The sequence below is a fragment of the Gigantopelta aegis genome, chromosome 6 (genome assembly GCF_016097555.1).
Source record: "Gigantopelta aegis isolate Gae_Host chromosome 6, Gae_host_genome, whole genome shotgun sequence".
Lineage (NCBI taxonomy): Eukaryota > Metazoa > Mollusca > Gastropoda > Neomphalida > Peltospiridae > Gigantopelta > Gigantopelta aegis.
Window position 1 is genome coordinate 17,721,539 of NC_054704.1, and position 25,770 is coordinate 17,747,308.

At 38.0% G+C, this 25,770-nt stretch overlaps 1 protein-coding gene across 2 annotated transcripts in view; it reads right to left on the minus strand.

The window, feature by feature from the left end:
* LOC121374900 (TPR repeat-containing protein DDB_G0287407-like) overlaps nucleotides 1-23,788 on the minus strand; it is a 28,817-nt gene extending 5,029 nt beyond the window's left edge. The window contains exons 1-20 of one of the 2 annotated variants that reach the window (XM_041502025.1): nucleotides 23,668-23,788; nucleotides 21,748-21,881; nucleotides 19,671-19,739; nucleotides 18,686-18,795; nucleotides 18,068-18,201; nucleotides 17,546-17,676; nucleotides 15,801-15,893; nucleotides 15,040-15,195; nucleotides 14,310-14,446; nucleotides 13,870-13,981; nucleotides 13,187-13,297; nucleotides 12,310-12,483; nucleotides 11,485-11,672; nucleotides 10,852-11,021; nucleotides 9,659-9,830; nucleotides 8,703-8,838; nucleotides 8,147-8,275; nucleotides 7,627-7,745; nucleotides 5,823-5,955; nucleotides 5,272-5,388 (exon numbers count right to left, since the gene is read on the minus strand). In XM_041502025.1, coding sequence (XP_041357959.1) covers nucleotides 5,272-5,388; nucleotides 5,823-5,955; nucleotides 7,627-7,745; nucleotides 8,147-8,275; nucleotides 8,703-8,838; nucleotides 9,659-9,830; nucleotides 10,852-11,021; nucleotides 11,485-11,672; nucleotides 12,310-12,483; nucleotides 13,187-13,297; nucleotides 13,870-13,981; nucleotides 14,310-14,446; nucleotides 15,040-15,195; nucleotides 15,801-15,893; nucleotides 17,546-17,676; nucleotides 18,068-18,201; nucleotides 18,686-18,795; nucleotides 19,671-19,739; nucleotides 21,748-21,861 — 2,505 coding nt within the window. In that variant the 5' untranslated portion in view covers nucleotides 21,862-21,881; nucleotides 23,668-23,788. The remainder of the gene's footprint in view (nucleotides 1-5,271; nucleotides 5,389-5,822; nucleotides 5,956-7,626; nucleotides 7,746-8,146; nucleotides 8,276-8,702; nucleotides 8,839-9,658; nucleotides 9,831-10,851; nucleotides 11,022-11,484; nucleotides 11,673-12,309; nucleotides 12,484-13,186; nucleotides 13,298-13,869; nucleotides 13,982-14,309; nucleotides 14,447-15,039; nucleotides 15,196-15,800; nucleotides 15,894-17,545; nucleotides 17,677-18,067; nucleotides 18,202-18,685; nucleotides 18,796-19,670; nucleotides 19,740-21,747; nucleotides 21,882-23,667) is intronic. The other variant, XM_041502024.1, reaches the window with a different exon arrangement.
* Between the last annotated feature and the right edge of the window lie 1,982 nt (nucleotides 23,789-25,770).

Genomic DNA, 25,770 nt, shown 5'->3' on the forward strand with positions numbered 1-25,770 from the left:
GGAAGAGGACTCGATCGGCTCATACGGTGCGGTCGATAACGCTCGTAACACCAGATTCAGGTCCCATCTTGGTGGCCGAAACCGGTGTACTTGATCTTCAAGGCGAAACCCTTTGATCATCTTATGGATCTCAGGAATACCCGATAACTTCGTTCCAGTAGTGACATCACGAACAGTAGCGATGACTGAAACGTACCCAGCGATGGTAGACCCCTTCAATCGTAAAGTGGTCCGCAGATACAGCAAAAAATCAGCAAGACGAGGTATTTTGCTGGACACACCATCGGTGAAAGCAGAGCCATCTGACGTTGTAAGCCGCAGTAGTAGATGATCTGTGCGCTTTCAAAATGGCCGCCGTAGACTGTGAAGAAAAACCTTTCTTCCTCAAACTCTTGGAGATAAAGTCCACGCGTGCAGTTGGAACAACTGCGGACGTGGATGGTATAGTCTTGACGTGGGATGCAGCAACAGATGATCCCAGTCTGGCAGCGGTAAAGGATGTGGATCGGCAAGACGTATTAGATCTGGATGCCACAGCGGAGCAATGAGTAACAGGCGACAATGGTACAGCTGAAACCTCTGCAGCACCCTTGGAAGGAGGATTGGTGGAGGAAAAGCGTACGCGTCCATCTGTTCCCAGCTGATGGCCAATGCGTCGAGATCCTGAGCTTCGGGATCCGGCACCGGAGACACGTAAACCCTCAGCTGATGGTTGAATCGTGTGGTGAAAAGATCGATGTTTGGTGTCCAAAGTCTGTCGCACACCCATCGAAACGCTTCCGGATGGAGCATCCACTCCGTCGGCTGTGGAGACGACGGCCGGGACAATGTGCCGGCTAGTTCATTGGAAACCCCTGGAATATGACGAGCCCGAAGTTGCAATGGAATTTCGTCGACCAGCTTGTAGAGACGATAAGTCAACTGCAGCAGACTGCTGGAGTGAGTTCCGCCCTGACGATTGATGTAAGCCGCCGCGGTAGTACTGTCTGTGGCCACCATGAGAGAGGCTTCCGTCAACATCTGTCGCCAATGAAGGATAGCATAGTAGACTGCCAACAACTCTAGCAGGTTGATGTGGAGTCCGAGTTCGCCGGGAGACCACAGCCCTGAAGTAGTCTGGTTGCTTAGATGGGCTCCCCAACCTTCCAGTGACGCGTCGACGAACAGGTGATGAGTGGCTATGAAGGCCCGCATAGAGACACCTTCTAAGACGTTCGATCGGAGCTGCCACCATTGCAGGCTGGAGCGTAGATCGTCCGGAAGTGAGATGATCAAGTCCGGATTGTTGAAACGAACAAACGGGTTGAGAAACATCTGCAATCACCGCAACTGGAGACGACCTCTGAGTGTCAAATCCTGGGCGGAAGTGAGGAGACCCAGGAGACTCTGCCAACCGCGGAAGGTCATTGGAGCGGTGAGGGCTATGGCAATCATGGTCTGGATCTTCTCCCAACGGTCTAAAGGAACTTGAACGAGGCCCAGGTCAGGTCGAAGCCAAGCGCCTATGAACTGTAGAGACTGCGTGGGAGCCAGTCGAGATTTCATGATGAAGACAACATGTGCAGTCAGCCCTGTCTTGCTGTGACACCTCATCAGGCAATCGTCGAGGTATGGGTAAAAGGATATACCTCTGCGATGCAGGAAGCGTGACATCAGAGTCGTGATTCTGGTGAACAGCCATGGCGCTATGGATATCCCAAAGGGCAGGACTGTCCATTCGTAATGCCGACCCTGTAGCACAAACCGCAGGTAGTGATGAAAATCGGCATGCATCGGAACGTGCAGGTAGGCGTCCTTGAGATCTAGCGAGGCAAGCCAATCCCCCGGTCTGATCACGGCTATGACATCTCGCAACGTTAACATCTTGAAGGTCGGAGGAGGAGACAGGTAGTGGTCGTTGAAGACCGCCAAGTTGTGAATCATTCGCAGCTCCGGAGAATCTTTCTTCGGTACGAGAAAGATGTCCGAGTAAAAGCCGGGTGTTAAGTGTGCTTCCGAAATGCTGCGAACGGCTCCCTTCTCCACCAGCTTGTTGACGGACTCCTGTAAAACCTTGACTTGCGTGACGGAATGCCACGGTTCTCGATGGTGAAGTGGTCAATGGAGGGATGGCAGACAATTGCAGACGATACCCTGTCTTCAAGATCGACGTGACAAACGGATCTTGGCAAAGTGTCTGCCAGTTTCGCCAATAACGGCGAAGTCGACTTCCGACCATGGATCTTCAAGTTCGTCAAAACCGAATCGTTGTTCTGGTTCAAAATCAGGGGCGGGCGTAGGTTGAAGCAATCTGAGCAGTCCACGATCTGTTGGCTGGCGTCAACGTCAACCAGGCTTCCCCTGGGTCCGAGCTGGCGGACCGGATGGTCGTCTGACCGGAAACCATCGAGAAGGTTGACCTCGAAAAGAACCTTTCCAGCGCTTAGATGGTGGTTGTGGTGTGAATGTAGACTTTCGCTTCGTGGATTCCAACGTCGAAATAAGTTGCAACGCTTTGACAGTTGCTGTCGACTGTTGGTCCTTATCATTGGCCTTCACCACCTCAGAAACCTTGCCTGCAAACAGCTTCGTTGCGGACCACGGTTGAGCTAACAGCTCCTTCTTATGCTGGAAATCCAAAGTGGATCTTTTCAGATAAGCCTGGCGACGGTATTGCATCAACATCGAGGACATCGAAGTCACCGAAGACGTCAGGAAAGCTAGCATCTGCGCCGATTGCTGAAACAGCGCGTAGCACCGTGCATCTTTTGCAGCAAGGAAAACGTCCAAGTAAGATAACACAAACAAGCAACGTCTCTGGGCAGTATCCATGGCTTGTACTTGTTTGTCCGTCAAATCCACGGTTGACGACTTCCCAAGACGGTGAACATCTTCATCCAAAGACGGAGCTCCATCTGTAAAGGGCATGTCAAACACCGGATACATACGGTGACCCCAAGACGGGAAGGCGACGAAAGACGCTGTGTCTTTAAAAGTGCGGTCTAAATCTGTCGCCACCTCGGATACGAGTGTACCGGCTGCCAAGGAACAGATCACCACATCTTCCGGAGGGACATCAGTCGCTATCATCGGTGTCGGTCCCTTCTTGGACGGCGTTGGTGGATGTGGCAAGGACGGCAACATGTCATAGACGGCCGCCAAGCAATCCCTCATATTCATATGGTCAGGAGAGTCAGGCTCATCAATGATGGAAACCGCTGTAGGCGCTGCATCTCCAAAGTCTCGAAGCACTCGAGCACAGGCTAATCGATCCGCCGAAACAGAAGTCACTGGTGAACCGGACCGTCCATGGTCCGGTTCCATCGAGAACCCTCTGAAGCCTCAATAGAAGGTCTGCGCTGCCGATCCACGGAACCCGTGCAGGTCGTGAGGAATGGCTACGGGCCCGGCTCCGGTCCCGGCTCCGCTGCGCCGAAGATGACTTCCCCGCTGAAGATCGGTGATCCTTGGAGGCCGTGGAACGTCTAACTGATTGAGTCGGCTTGTCAGAGGGCTGCGTAGGAACCGCAGGCCTGTCATCTGAAGTCTTGCGTCCTGGAGCCGCACCCCCCGAAGAGGGGACTTGAACCGGAACTGACCCCAAACCCGCCGGGTCTGGTAAGGCCGCCATCGACGCCATGGTCTCTTTCAGCATAGTGGGTAGCATCGAACGTAATACATCTGCTACGGAGTCTGCAATTGACGGCGAAGATTCCACTTTCTTGGCTCTCGCCGACACTACCTTCAAGTACGCCGCGAACTCGACAGTAGACAGGCCCGAACACAGGTCGCATCTCGAAGAGAGGCTACAAGGAACACGGCAACCCGGACATAAATCATGAGGGTCGCCGCCTGCAGTGAACGTTTTACAGCGTAAACACGCTCGTACCTGTCGCTGAACATTAACATCCGACATGATAATAAGTTTTCAATCTGTGAAAGAGAAAGAAAAAGAATCCATGACACAAACACAAAGCCGGTCAACAAAGACGCCATTTTGCAAATGGCGTCCGACACGACAACCGGCAATATAACAACATTTCATGTAATTAACACTTGGCAAGTCAAGCGAAATACGCGAAAAACATACGAAAGCTAACGAATTAAGGTGAAAAACCATTCCACCCAACACAAAGCCAGTCAATACAGACGCCATTTTGCAAATGGCGTCCGACACGACAATCGGCAATATAACAACATTTCATGTAATTAACCGCTTGGAAGTCAAGCGAAATACGCAAAAGAAACATACAAAAGCTAACGAAAGCTAACGAAATCTAAGGTGAAAAACATTTCACCCAACACGAATACAAAACCAAAGGTCTTATAAAAAAAGTTGACTCCAAACAGAGCCAAGCAAAAGGACGTCCAGACCCTTTAGCGAAGAGAAAAAGAAGGAAGTTACAGTCATGTGACCGGAACTAGAGAGCAGTATGCAGTAGAAGAATTTAGGCCATCCCATTGGCTGTTGGGATGTTCGGACCAGACCACTTGCGTGTGGGGGAGGTGCACTTGTTTGAGGACAGGTAATGTCTATAGAAATTAAGAATGTAAGGATTTAGAAATAGATTTTGAAGCAGACATATGCCATATTTTAAACAGGCCTCCGAGAATTGAAATTTGGTGTAAACCATTTAGGGGTTATGGGAAAACAAATTCAGGTATGTTTGCACAACCTGTCGTGACCATGTAAATGATGTCCTTATGACCAGCCTTATGTCCAATGGCTTGACTACGACACCACTGAGGCTGGTAGGTACAGGGTTCGCAGCCCTGTACTGGCTCCCACCCAAAGCGAGTTTTAACGACTCGAAGGGTAGGTGTAAGACCACTACACCCTCTTCTCTCTCACTAACAACTAACCCACTGTCCTAAGACAGACAGCCCAGATAGATGAGGTGTGTGCCCAGGACAGTGTGCTTAAACCTTAATTGGATATAACAATGAAAATAAATTTGAAATGAAATGAAAATGGTGTCCTAAATTTAATGTGCAAATGAAAAATAGATTACACAAAAGTAGACTTGTGCGTGCAATGCACAAACGAAACCATCATTCTCACTATTTTCAGAGTTCTGTTTACGAAAGGTGGGTCGATGTAACTTAGTTACAGTCATAATGCTTTTGTATTTTCTCAAAAAAAAAGTATTACAATGAAGTGCTGCTACTTGCTTAATATAAACATTTTAGGACAAATAACAAATGCTATTTTTATGATGATAACACAATAAATTACCATACAGTAACAAAGATATTAGTAGTGACCAAAGTAACATTATGTGAGTGACAAACTTTGTGATATGATCCTGGTAACGTCTTCCTGATAGCTATTGACTTTCTGCCGTAATATATTGTCTTCCTGAGGTCAGGGACTTGACACGGAGAAACAAAGTCATTTAACTTCAGTTTCTGAAAGCAAGATATTAATACAAATGAATATGGTAAAACATTGCTCACTTTATTAATTACAGTTACTTCTATTTCAAAAGAATTTAAATCATATGCTTTTTTTAAACAATAAAATGTAGTAATATTTGGAAAAGTATTTATTACCTGGCATGGCTATAATTTACTAAACACAAACACGTGTAGATTTCCAGTTTAAAGTAACTATTATACTTTCAGGACTTTCCCACAGAATATCCCAGAGATTGCATCATTTTAAAAATGGTTTATTTCTAATATTTGTTATTACCTTTTATCCCAAATTTTTTTTTAAACTTTCAAACAATTTTTAATAATGTTTTAGCAAGTACCTTTAAAGAGCCATTAAGCACCTAATTGCATGTATGCCGGTGAATCTTTACACTGTATATTATTAGTAACAAAATGAGATAACTTGCTTCATCGTATATCTCGGCCATCAGTGCGAACAGCTCCACCATGCGGTGAGGTCGTGCACCCAGCTCTATTTCCTCGATTTTCATTGCAGTTTTCAGCAGCTCCAGTGCCTCATGGTGCTTGCCTGCTTGAATCCTGAAATATATTATGTCGGTCTTCAGTACAGAGGAAACCCACTACATTATCTTCTTTAGCAGTAAGGGATGTTTTATATGCACTTCACCAGCACAGATGGGTTTGCTGTGAAGGGTGTGTGTGTGTGTGTGTGTGTGTTATATCACCAAAAGCTGTGATGTGTGTCGACTTGACATAAATCAAAAGTATTTACTAAATTAATTCTTAAAATCATTCTATACTTTTAGTGATCTTTAAATTCATAAAACAAGATGATACATGTATAAATAGTAAGTTGTTTCAAACACACATTTGACAAATAATTACTCTTGGAATCACCAGGCATCTACAATGACCATTTAAAAGTAACATGATAATTTGGATGTTGCTTCAACGCTGTTGTCTAAATTGAAACTGCTTTAAACCCTGCTTTAATTGCCAAGATAAAATGAAGAAATCATCCATACTGAAATGCTGTACTGTCAGAGTATGACAAATATTTAGAAAAGTCACTAGCCACAGAGCTAGTGGGTTTGTGAAAACCACTAGCCCACCAAGATAAAGCACTAGCCCAAATTCATGATCAATTATAACTGGATTTTTATATAATTTTTGTAACATTACACATTTACGAGTATAACAGTAAAATAAAACAAACACTTAAATCATGTTGTAACTTTCGTTTTTTTTGTCATGTTGTACGTTTGGTTTTTTGTCAAGTGTGATCCATCGTCATTGTTCCGTTTTTGCTTTTTCCCTTCCCCCGGGGAAAAATAATTGAGCAAACCCACTATATCTAAACCCACTATCAAAATAATTAAATTTAAATGAGGGTATGACAGTGTGACACACGGTAATAGATGGTTCAGTGTATTCGGTAGTGGGTTATACATTTAGGGCCCTACTATTTATGTCGCCAGGAACGGTGATGCCAGTTGCTCAAATACAGGGCATTATCCCGTGTCGGACCAATATCAAAAGAATATAACGGCGACATCTAATCCGTTCATCAAAGGTATCATCTTGTATTGGCAGCTGTGACGGATTATCCAGACCGCTACATCATACATGTAATAGGCCAAGCAGAGTCATTGCATGTGCAGTTACCATTTAAGTCAATTGTTTTCCTGATTGCCAACAACCACATGTCAGTGAAGTGTTAAATTTGAAAACAATAGGTAAATAAAACAAACATTGAAATTCAAAGTATGACTGGGGTTTACTTGATTGAGATTAACCTGTCGTCGCGATTGGTGATTTCCAAGTTCTTACCCTAAAACATATGTGCGAGATTAACTACCACGTGACGTATCCAACCAATCAAAACACGCATGTCATTAGACTTATTTCCTGTGCCAGAAACATGAAAGGGAAAAGTAAACAATGCATGCTGTAACTGTGGCGATGTAGAGATAGCATGTTACTACAGTTTGCAGACCTAGTTCAAGCGGATTATTATTATATACTGATTGCGTTGTTGATATTATTCGATGACAAACGTCACAATCAAATTTATTAAACGAAATTTCATCCGTAAGAAAAAAACAAAAAAACACACGATCAAGCGATAAATAGGGGGGCTAGTGGTTTTGCATTTCTCACTAGCCCAAACATAAAAACCACTAGCCACGGGTGTCGGGCTAGCGGATTTGTCGAACTCTGGTACTGTGAAACAATAACTATGACACATACACAACCCTGCAGACTTTTTCATACTGTATTGACACCGATTCTTCATTAACTGTCTCGTCTTCCTCAAACTTGGTCAGAGCTGCCTCGTAATGTGATATCATTTCTGTTGAGGTGCCAACCTAAACAAATGGAAATGAAAAACAGACTTAACATAGCTATACTTTCCTTTCTCCTTCTAACAAAGTCATTAATAAAATAACAGTTATTTGCAATCAACATCCATTGCATTACCCATCATGCTTCCACAAAATAACAAAATAAGAGGCACATCTAGTCATCGGCATCAGTGGAGTTGCACCCAAAGCAATGAATGTTTAACAACACCAAAACACAAAAAATACATTGGCTATTGAATGTCAAACAAATGTAAATGTATGAATGAATTGATGATCAACATCTATTAAAATTCCCACCCAACACAAGTCTGGCTTGTCAGTGGCTTCATTAGCTTTTATTTAAAAAGTAACTTTTCCCTGCCATTCTAAAAAAACTGTCCTTTACAAATCTGCTTTATTCCTACCTTTCTCCAAAATGAAAGAAGAAGTGAGCTGTATTCATCGTTATACAATTTGTCAAATGTCTGCCAGTCACACAGACATTGCCACAACCTGTATTTGTCTTCAAGGCATACAAGGTGATGTGGGTACTCCTGGAAGAAAAGAAAATTATACAAATATTATAATAATTTCTCATAATGCAATAATCTTCTCATGTGAAACAACACTGTAATATAAATGGTATTCTACTGGAACCCATTTAGTATTATCTATAATTTGCAGTAAGATTATGTGTATGGTTATGAACTTTGAATCACTTAAAATTTGCAGGGTTTTTTTTTAGAAATATTTTAAAATATTTTTTACGTAACTTTAATTTAAAGGTGGTTTCAGTGCAAACAATTTTTTTAAATTTTTATAGTTTTTAAGAAAACCTGGTAAGTAAAAAAAAACCCAACCCAACAAAGTAAGTATAAATGGAAAAAGTTGAGGTCACTAAAAAAATAAACACCACTTTTATCACCTGTGCGACAAACACACACAATACAATACGTCTTTATGCACAAGAGGTAAAAATACCTCAACTTTCCGATCCATGTTAGTAACCTGAGCAAAGTAGTCTGCCAGTTTTTTGTGCCACCAGTAGTATGCATCTGGTTTCTCCTCTTCGCATCCCTGTTCCTCCTCTCCATCATCTTCACACTTCTGGAAGTACCTAAAAACAGTGTTTGTTGATGAGTTCATTCAACACATGTCCCTCTCTCAATAACACCTGAAAACAGTGTTTGTTGATGAGTTCATTCAACACATTCCCCTCTCTCAATAACATCTGAAAACAGTGTTTGTTGATGAATTGGCTACATCAACACAAGCTCTCAATGATATCTGAAAACAGTATTTGTTTAAACGTCTTTTCCATTCAATAACATTTTGTATCTGTTGATGAGCTGGCTACATTGAACATAAGCTTCTCTCAACATAGATTATAACTGAAAACATTATCTGTTGATGAGCTGGCTACATTGAACATAAGCTTCTATCAACACAGATTATAACTATATAAAGGTTCTCTCAAAATAGATAAATGAAAACAGTATTTGTTGATGAATTGTCTATACTGAACATAGATAAATGAAAAACATATCTGTTCATAAGCTGTCTACATTGAATATAAGCTCCTCTCAACAATGATGTCTGAAATAGTGGTTTTGTTTGTATGTGGTGATAAGCTTCTCTCAAAATATTTGTGGTAGAGAAAACTATGGCTATTTGGCTCTAACAAATGGTTATTTCAACACTTTCAAGACAGATGGACAAAGAAAGAGAAATCCACGGGATGGCATTTTCACATAAGACTACTTCAAAATAAAGAAGAAGCACGATTTCGCAAAATACCAAGGTGTTTTTCAATTTTTACAAACACTTTTATCACAGCTACTGGTGGGGGGGGGGTTTCAAAGACTACATATGGGGTATCAGCAATGAATGAGACAAGCTAATGCTCAGTGATCTGTAAATGAATTTGTCCTATTTACTTTTTGCGGACAGCCTTGCTGAGCGCCCTGTGATAAAAGTCGAGCCGGCCCTCCTTGCTGTCTCCATACGGTCTGAGGAATGGTCTGAGCGTGGTGAACACATGCTGCCACTTCTCCTCGGCGAGACACCCACCCTGCTTGACCTTGTCCTTCTCTGAACACTCCTTCTCTTCTGCAAATACACCCAGATATAAGTTATAGGATAAAAGATATTACGTGTCTATTAAAGGGTAACTTGATCATAAATAAATACCTCCTGTCTTGGACAAAAGAAAGAATGATGCACTCAACACATTTTATTTACAGTTATATGGCGTCAGACATATGGTTAAGGACTGCACAGATACTGAGGGAGGAAACCCGCTGTCGCCACTTCATGGGCTGCTCTTTTCGATGAGCAGCAAGGGATCTTTTATATGCACCATCCCATAGACAGGCTAGCACATACCACGGCTTTGATGTACCAGTTGTGGTGCACTGGCTGGAGCGAGAAATAGCCCAATGGGCCCATTGACAGGGATGGATCCCAAACCGACCGTGCATCAAGCGAATGCTTTACTACTGGGCTACGTCCTGCCCATGTCTTGGACAAAGGAATGATAGTATGCTTTTCTAATTAAAACAATTAATAACTGCATGCTGCTGCCACAAAAGCTACTCATATCAAATAAAAGCAAGACATATTTAATATCAACTTTGCTACAGACAGGCTTTATGGGCAGGGACTGGACACAGATCAATCCTACAATTTAACGCACCTCAGGCAATCACACCACTGCCATGCTATATCCTATTCCTTTACTAGCAGTAACTTAACGATTCAACATAAATTGCCATTTAAACAGGTGTGATTTTTCGTAAGATGCCCTCTAATGCAGGTTTGACAGTTTTCATTAGGATAAATGAGTATAATAATTGTAGCATGACAAGTCAAGAACTATATTTTAGACACATTAGAAATCTCGAGGGGTCCGGACTGGTGAAATGTAAAAAAAAAGAGGAAATCTAGAGGGGTCCAGGGGCAATAAAAATTAAAATGCGAGGAAATGCAATGTTCCATGAGAGGAAAACCACTGATCCAAGGAGAATTCCCACCCCTGATAGGTATATTTTGAAATACCAGTCATATGTTCTGAGGTGGCTACTTCAATATAAGTAACCAATGGCTTTCAGACATGACATGTGTGTCTCACCTTTCTCATCATATGGTGATGGTGGCATCAAAGTGTCTTCTTCTCCAAGTATTTCACGAAGCTCACACTCCAGCAGACCAGCAGCTGATGCCTCCAACAAACAAAGAGTAGCAACAACCAGGTTACCTCCCCTTTCACTCTCAAACCGAGACAGTAACTGTTCCAATAAACTGTAAAATATAATGTAGACTGTTAACATCTTCTTAAAACAAGATCAACAGAACTATGGAATAATATTTTAAATGAATGCTATGACAAGATATGACCATAATTTTACTTACATAAAGGCTAACATGATATTTTTTATGGATACACAAATGAATATCCATGGCTTATTTTCAATAAATGTAGACTCAGATTCTTCACCTCGAATGACCTATAGTCTTCTACCATACACTAATTTACCATCTAACTTATATAAATGAAATCTAATGCTCCTCTCCCAAATTAAATGTGATAAAATTATAGGCTAAATTTATGTAGCTAAACTCCTGTGTTAAATATTAAATAAACATGGAGGTTTAGTTAAGTTACACAGGGAATTTGACAAAAGAGGTAACATACAATTTCTTTTTTAGCTATTATCTTTCAGCAAACAAGCCCAGTGAAAGATGTTAATAAACTGACTCTTACTTCAAAAGGCCTTCGGGGAAATTGTTGATTTTTTCTGTAATGAGTAGACTGCCATCCAGCCGACAGAGTTCCTCACACGCCACGGACAGCCACAGCGGGTTTTCTGACGACTGATGATCCAACAGTTTACACAGCTGGTGTTCTGGCAGTTCCTTGCCATTTCTACTCAACATGTCCTTCACCATATTCTAAATAATTAAAATTACACCTAGAAATAGTTCTACCGTAAGGAGTTTTGTTCTGTCAGAATAGATAAACAAGGTTAAAGTTGTATGCCACCTTTATCATTCAACTGCAAGGAAGTGAAGGGAATAAACAGCGTACTAAGGGAAGTAATACTGGATGGATGGATGGATGGATGGATGGGTGGGTGGGTGGGTGGGTGCGTTTATGGATGGGTGGGTGGGTTTTGGGTGGGTGGGTGGATGGATGGATGGATGTTTGGATTGATGTTTGGATGGATGGATCGATCAATGGATGGATGGATAGATGGATGGATGGATGGATGGATGGATGGATGGATGGATGGATGGATGGATGGATGGATGGATGGATGGATGGATGGATGGATGGATGGAAAGATTAGACAGGATGGAAAGAAGGATGGACAGATAAGATGAATGGATAGATGTTTTTTTCAACAAGCCCATACCCATATCAGGCACATAATATGTATAAAAGAGCTAGGTTACATAGTTTTAATCTTGTTAAGAAGTAATTTCGCAATACAAATTTAAAGTTGAGAGTCTGGACAGAGTGTACTCACATTCCAATTCTAAAATCAGTTTTGGTCAAGTATTACTGTGCTTGCAAATGTGAACTCACGTTTCTTGATATCACATCCAACGGCTTGATATGTAGTTCTATAGATTTAGTCTCTCTGCTCATCAAAGCAGTGTGGTGAGTAGTGTCATTAATCACAGAAAAAATACACCGAACCTGTGGAGCAAGTTTCCGTGGCAACCAGCTAATCACTCTGGCAGCCTGGTCTTCTCCAAACTGGAAAGTAATAATAAAATTAATATTCCTGAACTTCAAAGTTATGCTGTAAATAAACTGTAAAACTTACAAAATCCATAATTCTTAAAAGTACAGTAGATAATTGTTTTTTCTGTTATGACATGGGTACCAGGAAGTGAAAAGCAACTCTCTTTTGATTTGAAAAGCATGCATGAAATTTTATTTTAAGTCCTGCAGTCCATTAATATTATTGCAAAGCCAAATAAATTTGAACTAGAAAAGAACCAAAGGAAATGAATATTTCAGCACATTTTAAAATACTGGTTGAGACCTGAAAAAAATCAATACAAGTGCTGTACCATTATCAATCATCAGCCATCGGAAGTCAAACATTTGGTCATTTTGACATATAGTCTTAGAAAGAAAACCTGCTACATTCTTTCATTAGTAGCAAGGGAATGTTTTATATGCACCATCCCACAAACACACACCACAGCCTTTGATATACCAGTCGTGGTGCACTGGTTTAACAAGAAATAGCCCAATGGGGCCCACTAACGGCCTAGACTAACCGCTCAACAGGCTTTACCACTGGGCTATATCCTGTCCCCTGTCTGTAAGAAAGTAAAAAAACACGGTTGAATATAGTTTGCTGTCTCATTATAACATATAGCTTATTCAAGCTATAGATACATAATGATGGTATGAAAACTCTTCACTTTATTAGAATGGCAGAGCTGACCTGGTTAAGAGCATCAATGAAGATGATCAGAGGTCTTGTGTTGGGGTTCGACAGCACACTACAACACAAGTGAGCCGTCGCATCCAAGTCCTTTGGCATATTGCTCGAATCCTGTGAGAAACAAAATAAAAAAGTCATGAAATATTTTAAGAAAAGAAAATTCAAGTCAATCTTTTGTTATCCAAACAAGCTAGTTCATTAATTGTCAAAGGACATTACTTACACAAAATAAGAAATAAAAGGTCAAATCCACAAAAATTAAATCGAAGAAGAAACAGGATAAAATGTATAATATAACATCACAATGTTATTCATACTATACTTAGAAATGTACATGCCATGGACATTTAGTACTAGCACCGATACACCAGTGGAGTGGGGGCAAATATTACTCGGATCTAACCAAGTGGCCACCTTCACCAAAAAGGCACCTGTCTTAAGATGCCAGTGTTCCATTCTCTCAAATGATCCACACCTGTCTCAAGATGCCAGTGTTCCATTCTCTCAAATGATCCACTCTAGTACAAACTGACCTGCAGTAAGCAGTCATTTGACTTCAGAAGACAGGTTTCATCCTCGCTGATGTCACAGAGATATCACTGTATACTTGTGCACTAATTAACCTTTAAAAACTTTAACATGTTTTTTGTCAAAAATTAATCTAGTAGTCTAATTATTAATACCTTGGCAACCTCGGTTTCCCTTAGTAACCTCTTCAACATGGGTTCCAGGTATGTGGATCCGGGCACAGCTCCGACAAAATGGTAAAACACATGCCAAGATTTCCCTCCATCACTGAAACATAATCACAAAGAAATTAATGCAAAAATATTTAAACAGTATTCTTTAAAATTACAGTGAAACCCCTCTGAACTGGATACTCACCGGGCCAAATAAAAAGTTTTTAGGGGTACCCAGTTTAGTGAGGTTACGTTCTGTATTGATATTAAAAAGGGACCGTGAAAAACATCAGGTGATGGAATTCTGTTTTACAGAGGGTCCGTTTCTGAAGGGTTTCACTGTATTGCATTTCTAAAATGTATATTCTTCAGGTTGATACAATGTATTGTAAGAATAAATATGAAACCGTGTTAGACACTGATGGTCGAATGAAAATACTTACACGTGGATTTCATCATTCTCCACTTTTTGTAGTATCACATCAGCAGCTTTACATAAAATAGAAGATTTGCCACAACCAGGACGACCTAACAACAACAATGGCACATCCTTTTCTTCCTGAAGAATATAGTCTTCAATCTGCAAAAAACCCATAATGTATTGTAACAGTTATAGAATAACAGAAAATAATAATGAAAATTTACGCAACTCAATAATGTGATGCACAGTTTGTCCACTATTCGAATACATCAGTTATATAATTGATGGTACCCAAAGGGATTGTAAATGCAATTGAAGATAAAGTTTGCTTTGTTTATTGATATCACTAGAGCACACTGATTGATTAATCATCAACTATTAGATATCAGACATTTGATCATTCTTACACAGTCTTAGTGCAAATCCACTACATTTTTTTTATTAGCAGCTCTTTCCTATAGAGGACTGTACATATCACAGCCTTTGATATACTAGTCATGGGGAACTGGTTGGACAAGAAAAAAAACAATCAGAGAAAGGCTCCACCAAAGGGGTTCGATCTTATGGCCCGAACACCTTAGGCAAGAGCTGAAAGATACATAGGCCACTTCCCAAAAAGAAATGGTTTTGAAAATTGGGGTGTTAGATAAATTTTCAATCCATGAAGGAGGATCATTTCTATGACCACCATAATTCAGACAAGTACTACCACTAAGCAACATCCCACCCTAGCTCGAGATATATATACTTACTTTCTGTACAACACTATCTCGACCTAGAACCAGTTGACTCTTGTGGTTGAGAAACTCCCTGTGGGCAGCCTGCACAAAGCTGTCTGGGTGATCAGAGAGCTGGGGACTTTCTCCGCAGTAGTCGTACGCTATTCTCTGCTTCAAAAACTCTAGTATCTGAAACACAAGTATTTTTAATCAGGGCCAGCTCTGCCACTCGCTAAATTCATCAACTGTGAATTTTAAAACAACTGACGAATTTTAAGTTAATTTGGCAAAATAATTGCCAGTTATGATTGATATTTTTTTGAAAAATAACTATTGATGTTTGCTATATTTCAAGTTTAATAAATGATTTACCAAATTTTCTGCTTGCCCAGTGCTATCTCTGCTTAATTGCACAAATCAAAGATATGTACTCAGAACAAAAATCTGAACAACGTTACAGAATCCTGAAAAGGACAGGATTATTTTGAACTTTTTATCAAAGAACAAGGACAAAAAAACATTTTTTTCCGCAAACTAGAATCCAGAATTTCAGTTAAATGCAGAAGTTTTTCATCTCTCAAAATAAGTACAGCAAAACAAAAAAACAAAAAAGCTCACTCAATACAACTGTGTCTTTATTCATTATCCAAGAAAAATAAGACCTTAGATGACTAAATATATTAGCACACTTCTGGAAAGATGGCATTGATATAACACTTCTGTTGGAACACTGAAATGTCATTTATGATCTTTGTGTAACTTCAAAGTGATTAAAAGCCCCACAAACATCTCACCTGTGTTTTGAGGACATCATCCAGCTTTAGCTGAGGTCTGTGTTTGTGATCGAGTCCCTTATACTCACAAGTGTAACGTTTGATTCTTTTGGCCTGAAGAACAAAATTAGATGCCAGTCATTAGAAATACATTATACAACACAACTATACTCTTACATGTTTTATTTTATACTCAGATTTATTCCTAATTAATTACTTAGTTCTTTGCAAATAACTAGTATATGCAATAAGGATACACACAATTATCAATTGTGTGATGGGAAATGGCAGGTAAGTGGCATTTATGGCCACAAGAAACAAGCATTCTGAGAATACTGCTAAAGCAATACATACATTTTCTTATCTTAAAAATTCAAGGGCCATAACTCTGAAAAAAATGTGTAACTAGCCATGAAAGTCAAACTTAATTTTTAATAGTACATAACAAAAATTAATGAATGAATGAATGTTTAACGACACCCCAGCACGAAAAATACATCGGCTATTGGGTGTCAAACTATGGTAAATGCAAAAACAATTGTTTAATGATCAACAGCAATATAAAAATTCAATAGTTCAATTAAAACACAGTGTAAAGAACTGTGCAAAAATACAAATATCACAGATAGATAAAATTAAAATTTACAATAAAAGTCAGTATCTCGAAGAAATTGTAATAAAAGTTCTGGATGGAATCGAAAAGATTCCATCACATTTCTGACCAAATATATCTTTTTGCATTTCTTTCAGAAATTGACACTCCACCAAAATGTGGCATACCGTCAGAAGACACTGACAGCGCTCACACTGAGGTGGAGGATCTTTCTTTAAGATAAATGAATGGGTTAAATATGTATGACTGATGCAAGCATGACACAAGACTATTTCAGTACATATCAAAGTTATACACAAAATTGTAACTCAAAATCTCAATGCATTGTGAAAGAAACATCAGAAAACACATTTTCGTATCTCCGAACTTCAAGGGCCATAACTCGGTGAAAAATGGGTAAATCACCATGAAAAGTCAATCTTGATCTGTAACAGTACATGATAAAGCTATACACAAAATGTCTGCTCAATATCTTAAAGCATTATGAAAAAACATGCGGAAAACTAATTTTTGTATCTCCTAAGTTCAAGGGACATAACATAAATCACCATGAAAGTCAAACATTATTTATAACAGTACATAATAAAGCTATACACAAAGTTTCAGCTCAATATCTCAAGGCATTGTGAAAAAAGATTTGGAAAACTGCATGTGGGACAGACAGGCAGACACACAGACAGAAGGACGGAGATGAAACCTATAGTCCCCTCCCGTTGGACTGGTAGGGAACTAACAAGCACCTGATGTGGCTGGAGAAACAAGAACTAGAATGTGGAAGTGGGTAGCAAAACAAGTTGAAAGATAGATGGAGTTGCAAGACAGGGAGAAAATGAGATGGAAATCAGACAAGAGAAAGGAAAAGAGGAAATAGTATAAAAATAATAACAATAACAGTTATAGAGTGTGCAAGTGTCAGTCGAACAAGGGTATCACCTGGATTTATTTCTTATGTTAAAAAGAAATTGGTTTTATCAAATACAGGTAGGAATGCCAAAGAGGGCATTAGCATTGTGTTGCCACTACATGTATAGTGTACAATCTACTGCCATGTGGATTTCCATAATGTTTTTGTTTGGTTTGCGGCTTTTGGGGGAGGTTACGGGGGTGGATAATAATAGAGATTAATATTTAAAAGAATTAAAAACTCATTTACTGGAAACTTCTGAGAAATTTTATCTCGTGGTCCACATATTTTTTCCGAAGCAGACGTTCTTTGAACAAAGTACTTTTGTTCATCAGTGGGAATTGTTTTTAAGAAGGAGTCATTTCTGAACAGAAATATAGCTGAAATTCAAAAAAAAAAAAGATTACAAATAAAATCCAGTTATTTCATAAGCATTCATGTTTACAAAATAAAACAATAAAATATTTTCAAATTATTTTTAAAATAATGCCACACTGTAGTCATTGAGCATATTTATTTTAAACTGGTATTTATTATTTAAGATCAAATTTAATAAAGGTTATTATCACACATTTACTTTAGATTCATATTAATTTTAAAATATAATGTGCAGAAAACCTGCATTTAATGTATATTATTAAATAGACGTGGCTGTTTAGGAAAGTTAAATGTGACTATGCTATAAATTCCTTTTGTAAAATCGACCCTAAATATGTTCTTTATTATTATGCATTATAGTTAGAACTAGGTAACAGTCAGCTGTTGACTCACAGTTTAGATTGTCCTCGCGGTAGGCACCATAAAGCACTTGGAGATCTTCCACTAACAACCCGTATGCTTCAATGTAGTCTTCTATCACCTCGTCAGCATACTCACCCCACATCGGCACCCAGCCAACAGATTCACTGAAAATAAAATGGAACAGAAAATAAATAGTATCATCTGTCAATGGTAGGTGCTGTGAAACTGACATTAGTGAAATATAAACTGAAAAATGATACTCAGTAAGTGACATATGAATATTATTTCTCATAAATTATGATACAACATATAACAGCATATGCAATATTCTAATTACTATCACAGACTTGTTATTTCCTTCTTTTATTCCATGATACTATGTTGGCATATCACATTTTGGGTTTTTTTAATTATTTATTTAAAGCACTGTTAAAATTTGACAAAATACTACACACAATCTTTGAGGTTTATTAAAATATCATTTTAATTTCCATTCTCAGTGTTATACATTTTGTATATATATGCTTTTAAAGTTTTTTGACAGTGAAGTGAAGTTCTAATAAACAAATGTTTGTTAGTTTAAAAAACAAGTCTATGACAGGTAAACAATCTATAACAGAACTACAGTTAGAAATGCCCGAGTCTCACCATGACAGATTGATAAACAAGGGCATTACGTTGTTGTAGTAGCAGTTCTCGATGCTGGTTTGAACCTTCTCCAGGTCAGACACGTTCCGTCGATCGGGATGACGGCCACCCTATAACACACACAAAATATCTTTACAACACATTCAATTTTGTAACAGATGTAGTACAAACAATATTTAATGTTTTTAATCAAACTACCAAGATTTCCACCACCACAGGTAATTATTCTACACTACATTTCTTGTCAATGACTCTTAATGTAAAAAAAAAAAGAACATGTTTTATTTACCGACACACTCAACACATTTTATTTACGGTTATAGGACATCAAACATATGGTGAAGGACCACACAGATAATGAGAAAGGAAACCCACAATCGCCACTTCATGGGCTACTCTTTTCGATTAGCAGCAAGGGATCTTTTATATGCACCATCGCACAGACAGGGTAGTACATACCACAGCCTTTGATATACCAGTCATGGTGCACTGGCTGGAACAAGAAATAGCCCAATGGGCTCACCAACAGGAATCAATCCCACTGGGCTACATCCCACCCCTGACTGTTAATGTTGCATTTATACTTAAAGAGATTTGCAACAGATTTCCCAACATAAGGAAGAGGAATTTACTTTCAAACGCTTTCACTGTGAATGCTGGAAATTCAATGTGTCTTCACATTGTTTTCAGGTCATTCACTTTTTAATGTTTTTAAAATAGCATCTTTGCATTAGTCAAGATTCTTAGGACCAAATAAAGACTGCATATTAAATATGAATAATATTAAAGTATTCACAAAGCAGACCAACATTTATATAAGCCATGATAGCATGCAAATGGATCCCTTATGAATCACCAGGACTATGTTTTACTTGCATGCACACTATTAATAGACCATTTTATATCAATGAAACAAACAACTCCAAGCATTATCATACTTGTGTGTTGTAAAAGAATACACAATATATTTAACAAATTGTATTACCCATTTTACAGACTGTTCTATGAATTTTAAATTCTTCTGTTCACACCATGTTCGTAAGTCCGGTAAAATCTGCAAAATAATTTTATATATTATAAAAAAAATATATATATATATATATATGCTAAAGTTAACATTATTTAGCTAAATATTTGGTATAACAATATTGCAAGAATTACAATAACAAATTTTAATGTGACATTTAATTAAGATTAATGTGCTACATAAAACTAGAGAAGATACATAACATTATCAATTTGAACTCAATCAAATGTGTATACACACTGAACCTTTTTTTTTTTGGGGGGGGGGGGTGTCAGATCTCACCAACCTTATTTTGCTGAAACATATATACATGTTCCATCTTGTCTATGAGGTTCAAAGTATGCATTAAATATATCTTCTAGAATTATCACATACGGTGTAGTTTAGTTATAGAAATAATAACTGTAGGACATAGTCACAAGTTATTCACACAAATTCTGCAACTTAAACTTCAAATTAAAACAAAATATCTTGTATGTTGTTTTCCATATGAAATATATTGTAATTTATTTTCCATACAGAGTTGCTACTTTAATCTGTAACAAAAATTAACACTTACAGTGTTTCCCCCATGATTTTTGTTGGCAAAATAATTTGACTTTAACTGAGCCCTCAAAGAATGCGAAAATGCTATGGTAGTTCGGAGGCATGTTCCCCAGTAGTTTTTTTTAATTTCCAGTTGTTTTTAGATGCATTATGGAATACATGAGGGTGTCATGTACATTTATAGAAGAAGATATTTTAAGATAGATTTTAATAATAATGTTTATTATTATTAAATATTTGCATAATGTCAAAACAATAATTTGAAAAAGAAATATAAAAGTATTAGACTAAGCACAAATGGATAATACATATGATATTACTGAATTACTGATTGTAAAATGTATTATCTGTTATTATCTATTTATCAAAAAGTAAAACCCAGGTCTTCTAGAATTTTTTTAAAATCCACTAACCATGGGATTGGTGATTTTAAAAATGAATTATCCATGATTGACTATTCATTAGTCCTACTTCTGTATGTATATCAGGGGTTCTACTTCTAGAATTTAAAAAAAAAAAGACTTCCCATACTGACCAGTGGATAAAAAATGTACTGGTCATGATAAAAAATTCACCTGCTAAATTGTAATCACTCAGTGACTGATAAAACAAATAAAAGAAAGTAAATATATATATATATATATATATATATATAATTGGTACATTTTTAAATCTGTGCACTTTAAAATAATTTCTTTCAAGTCTTGCAAATTTAATTATGTACTGTTTAAATATAATTTAAAAAACAACACAAAAACAAAAACAGACCAAACAAAAAACAACATTTGGAAGTTCATAAAACAATATGGTTATGTGCAACCTTTAAAAAAAAAAAACCCTGATCTAACGAGACTGGTCACCGTTTATTTTGTTACGCCTGCACTGTGTTAGAGTAAGAACTGTTTGGGTACCAGTCACTTAGTAGTTAAAGGAATTTTGTTAACTTGGACTTTAATAAAATTACATATATAAGTATATTCATTTCAGGAATGGGGCATAGATTACTGGTGACCAGTAATCAGTAATTAGTGAACTGTTGCACGTGAAAGGAAATCAAAAGTATTGACTTGTAGATCCGTTTTCCTATTTACATATGACAGATGTTGGTTGATTTTTTTTTGATTTTTTTTATTCAATCATCATGATGATGGTTTATTTGTTTTCCTCTCACTGGCCACCTGGCTTTAACAATGTACATATTTGTGGAATACTAGTATATTTATGACTACTAGCATTTGCATTTTATTTTTTTTACAATATCGGCGAATTAATCATGGAAGTGAACTCGACCCTTTTTTAATTGGTTACAATTTTTACAGTCCTCAGGGTCGGTGCGGGGTCCTTCCGGCCTCTAGGGGAAACACTGACTTAATAGCTGAACTTTAACAAACTGTGCTGGTGTGAAAACACATATTTTCTTTTTCCCTAACAAGTTTTCTCTCTCATGACCTGAACATTATATTACACAGAAAATGTTCTCATATTGTACCTCTTTTCGAATGATTTCCCTTTCTGCGAAGAAGTCGTCTGAGTAGGACGTGATGAATAGCTTCACTGTTGTGACATCACTTGACCAAGCACCTTCGGGTGCTGAACAGGCCATTTTTCAAAGTGTTCCTGAAACTAGCAAATGGAAACTTTTAAATATAATTATATAATGTATCGGTTAAGTTGTCATTCACTAAATTGCTAAATACAAGTCTTGAGCAGCCACATAAGGAATTGGACAAAAGCAACCACTTAACAGGTGGCCACTGAATACAGGTTCACACTTTTACAGTCTTTAAAAACATTTGTTTTTGTTTTTCGTTCTCTTTTTACCATCTATTCTGCTAATTAATGGATTTGTGCATTATAGTTTACTGTAAATCAACTTTTAATGTTTCCTTCTTCAGAAATAAGGGTCGGGATGTAGCTCAATGGTAAAGCACCAGTCTGATAAGCACTAGCCCCATGTGCCTAGGATCGATCACCATTGGGCTATTTCTCATTCTGCCCAAACAAAACTGAAATTATTTACCAAAAAACATGTGTAAGAGGATGGAATGGACTATTATAAGTATCTCAGGGATGTTCGGACCAGACATAACACATGCATCAATCTTTGAACTGTTAGGACCCATAAACAAAAATGGTTCCGTTTTCGCCAAAACAGGTTCAGTTTTTAGTATTTTACCAAAACATTGAGGTGCTGTTATAGCCAAATTGCTTCCGTTTTCGCCAACGAAAATGGTTCCGTTTTGGTAGTGGTGCCATTTTAGCCTGGTCCTGTTAATTAAGTGGGTTACAATACAATTTCCCCTCCTTTAGCTGATGGCATCTTCTGACACCTATGTAATTAGCCTGAGTACTCTGACTGTAAGAGAGCTAGACGGACATTTGGACATAAATACGCTCTCATTACAGTCAGAGACCAACCTATGTATTTTTTGGGCAATCGCCGACAACTAAAAAGTTGGCAAAGATTTCCTCTCTAATACCACAACAATCCTATGTTTGACATTAAATACTTTTACATCGATCATTTTCTAGTTAATTGATTTTTAAAAATCCACATATTAATCACTAATACACACACTACAGAAAGAAACCCGACAGCACCCACATTCAGCTAAGCTTCAGCAAACTCCGGACAGCAGAATTCTAAGTTCGCCGACCTATATCGTGACGTTGCATCACATGATCGCCCACTCAGCCATTCCGTCTACTAGGCGGAATCGCCCAGTAGGCAATCACGTGATCTACGTCACGAAATAGGTCACCGAGCTTTGTAATTCTTGCGACAGAGTGTCATGAAGCGTAGCTGAATGTAGGTGCTGTCAGATTTCTTTCTGTACTATGTGTATTATTGATTAATATGTGGATTTTTTTTAATCAGTTAATTCAAAAATGATCGATGTAAAGGTATTTGACGTCAAACATAGGATTGTTGTGTTATTAGAGAGGAAATCTTTGCCAACTTTTTGGTTGTCGGGAATTGCCAAAAAAATACATAGCTTGGTCTCTGACTGTAATGAGAGCGTATTGACATGTAGGCACAAAAGAAACTGTAAACATAGGCCTGCATTGAAAGCAGAGTGGCACTGAAATTTCCCAAATGGATGTGTAAACATTTCTGCAATTTTAAGTCTGTCTGTTCTAGTAGTAGTAGATAGTAAATTTTTGACTACATTTTAAATTTGATGTAATCAAGATTAGCTTATATAGCAAACGAATATTGAGGAATGGCATAATGTGGTAACGGTAATGTGGATGATATATTCTAAATGGATAAACAATAAAAAAATATATATATAATAAAAAAATGTTTGGTCTGGAGATTACAGCTTTAATAACATGGCTTCAAGATTATATTTGCCAAAGTTGGTTGCTAAACACACATAAGAAACAATAATTTCCACATATCTACCTTAAATATATACGTTGTTACGTAGTTACAATCCTATAGAAACCGCTGTCATTATGACATGTTCAAAAATTCTTGTTTTGTTTATCACATATTCCTTCTTTTCTATATTTCTCCATCTTGGATGATTTAGTCAATCAAGAGTTGCAGCCCCTTTCTACATAATCATTTGTGGGGTGTCGGCCCCAGTACATGTTCGGCCCCAAACGTTTCTGCCCCGGACGTTTCGGCCCCTAATGCAATATACGGCGATCTAGTTTTCGTGTATACAGATATATGCTATAATTGGTATAGTAACACTTTAGATAGTCACATACACCGGTAATAATATAATAAAATACAAATTTGTAACATTAATTTGTCGAATAACATTCATGTCTTAATGAAAGAAAGAATTTTTTTTTTATTTAACGACGCACTCAACACTATTTATTTACGGTTATATGGCGTCAGACATATGGTTAAGTACTACACAGATTTTGAGAAGAAACCCGCTGTCGTCACTTCATGGGCTACTCTTTCCGATTAGCAGCAAGGGATCTTTTATTTGTGCTTCCCACAGGCAGGATAGCACAAACCATGGCCTTTGTTGAACCAGTTATGGATCACTGGTCGGTGCAAGTGATTTACACCTACCCATTGAGCCTTGTGGAGCACTCACTCAGGGTTTGGAGTCGGTATCTGGATTAAAAATCCGATGCCTCGACTGGGATCCGAACCCAGTACCTACCAGCCTGTTGACCAATGGCCTAACCACGACGCCCACGAGGCCGGTCATCATGCCGGTCTCGGTGGCGCACTGGTTAAGCCATTGGTTTCCAGACCACATTTTTTGTGATGGTACCTAATTTCTGTACACATGTAACCCCTACTGATGTCAAACATCTGTGGTTCCAATTCTAGCCACATGCAAAGCGCCCCTATTATGGGAAGTAGAACAAACAAAGCAATTTATTGCAATAATTTATTAAATTGTATTTACATGAACAAGAAAATCAGTTTAATAATTATATGTTCATTTTTGTATGGTGATGATTCAGTGATAATTAAGTTGAATAAATATATCTTTTAAATGTCATCCTCACTGTCGGCAGTTTCAGGCATGGATAGTGCATACATATTCCCAACACGTCGTAAAAAGTCTGATTTTTTTACTTCTTTTGCCTCGTAGCTGTCTCACAGTTCGTTTGGTTTTCCAAATACAGTTTTCGTTGGTTGGTTGGCTATTATTTATTCTTTAACACTCAGATATTATGTTAAATTAAAAAAATTAATAATAACAACAAAAAGAGAGAAAGAAAGAAAGAAAGAAAGAAAGAAAGAAAGAAAGAGAACGAGAGAAAGAAATTACAATACTTACGATAAAATTTAATAACAAAACACAAGTGACTGAATAATTTTATTTAATAAAACAACAATAACCGGGGCCGAAACGACTAGGGTTATGGGGCCGAAACGGACAGGGGCCGAAACATCTAGGGCCGAAATGTCTGGGGCCGAATGTGTAGCGGGGCCGAAACGTCTCGAAAGCATTTGTGGTTCAACTATACTAAATAAAGTCCCATGAGCGACATTGTTAATGTATTTAGTTAAAAACACTATGCGGTAAACCATGAGTTGGTCTGTTTGTCGTTCGGGCCAATGCACCACGACTGATATATCAAAGAACGTGGTACGTGCTGTTCTGTCTGTAAAGAAGAAACATTCCAACTCCAACTGACATTGTCACTTGTTAAATATTGTTACTAGTATATACAGTATAATTGTGTTAGGATATTGTAACCATTATAACATGTCTTTTTTCTTCTTTTCTTGCTGTTGATATTATTGTTCATATACGGAAATAAATGATGTTGAATGACTGCATTCCGGCCACAACCAATAAGCTCAGTGCAATGCATTTTTATACCAAGCATATTAAAAGTAGAGCTGTGAACATATTTATTAATATAAGAGTTATATATTTGACATGTTTATTATTGCTATCAATATCTATTTACATATATATTAATTATTAGTATACAAATTTAAAGAGTGTGCAAATCATTATTTTGGCAAACTGGTGAGTAGGTTTGTACAGTAAATATACTATAGTTGGGGTTTTTT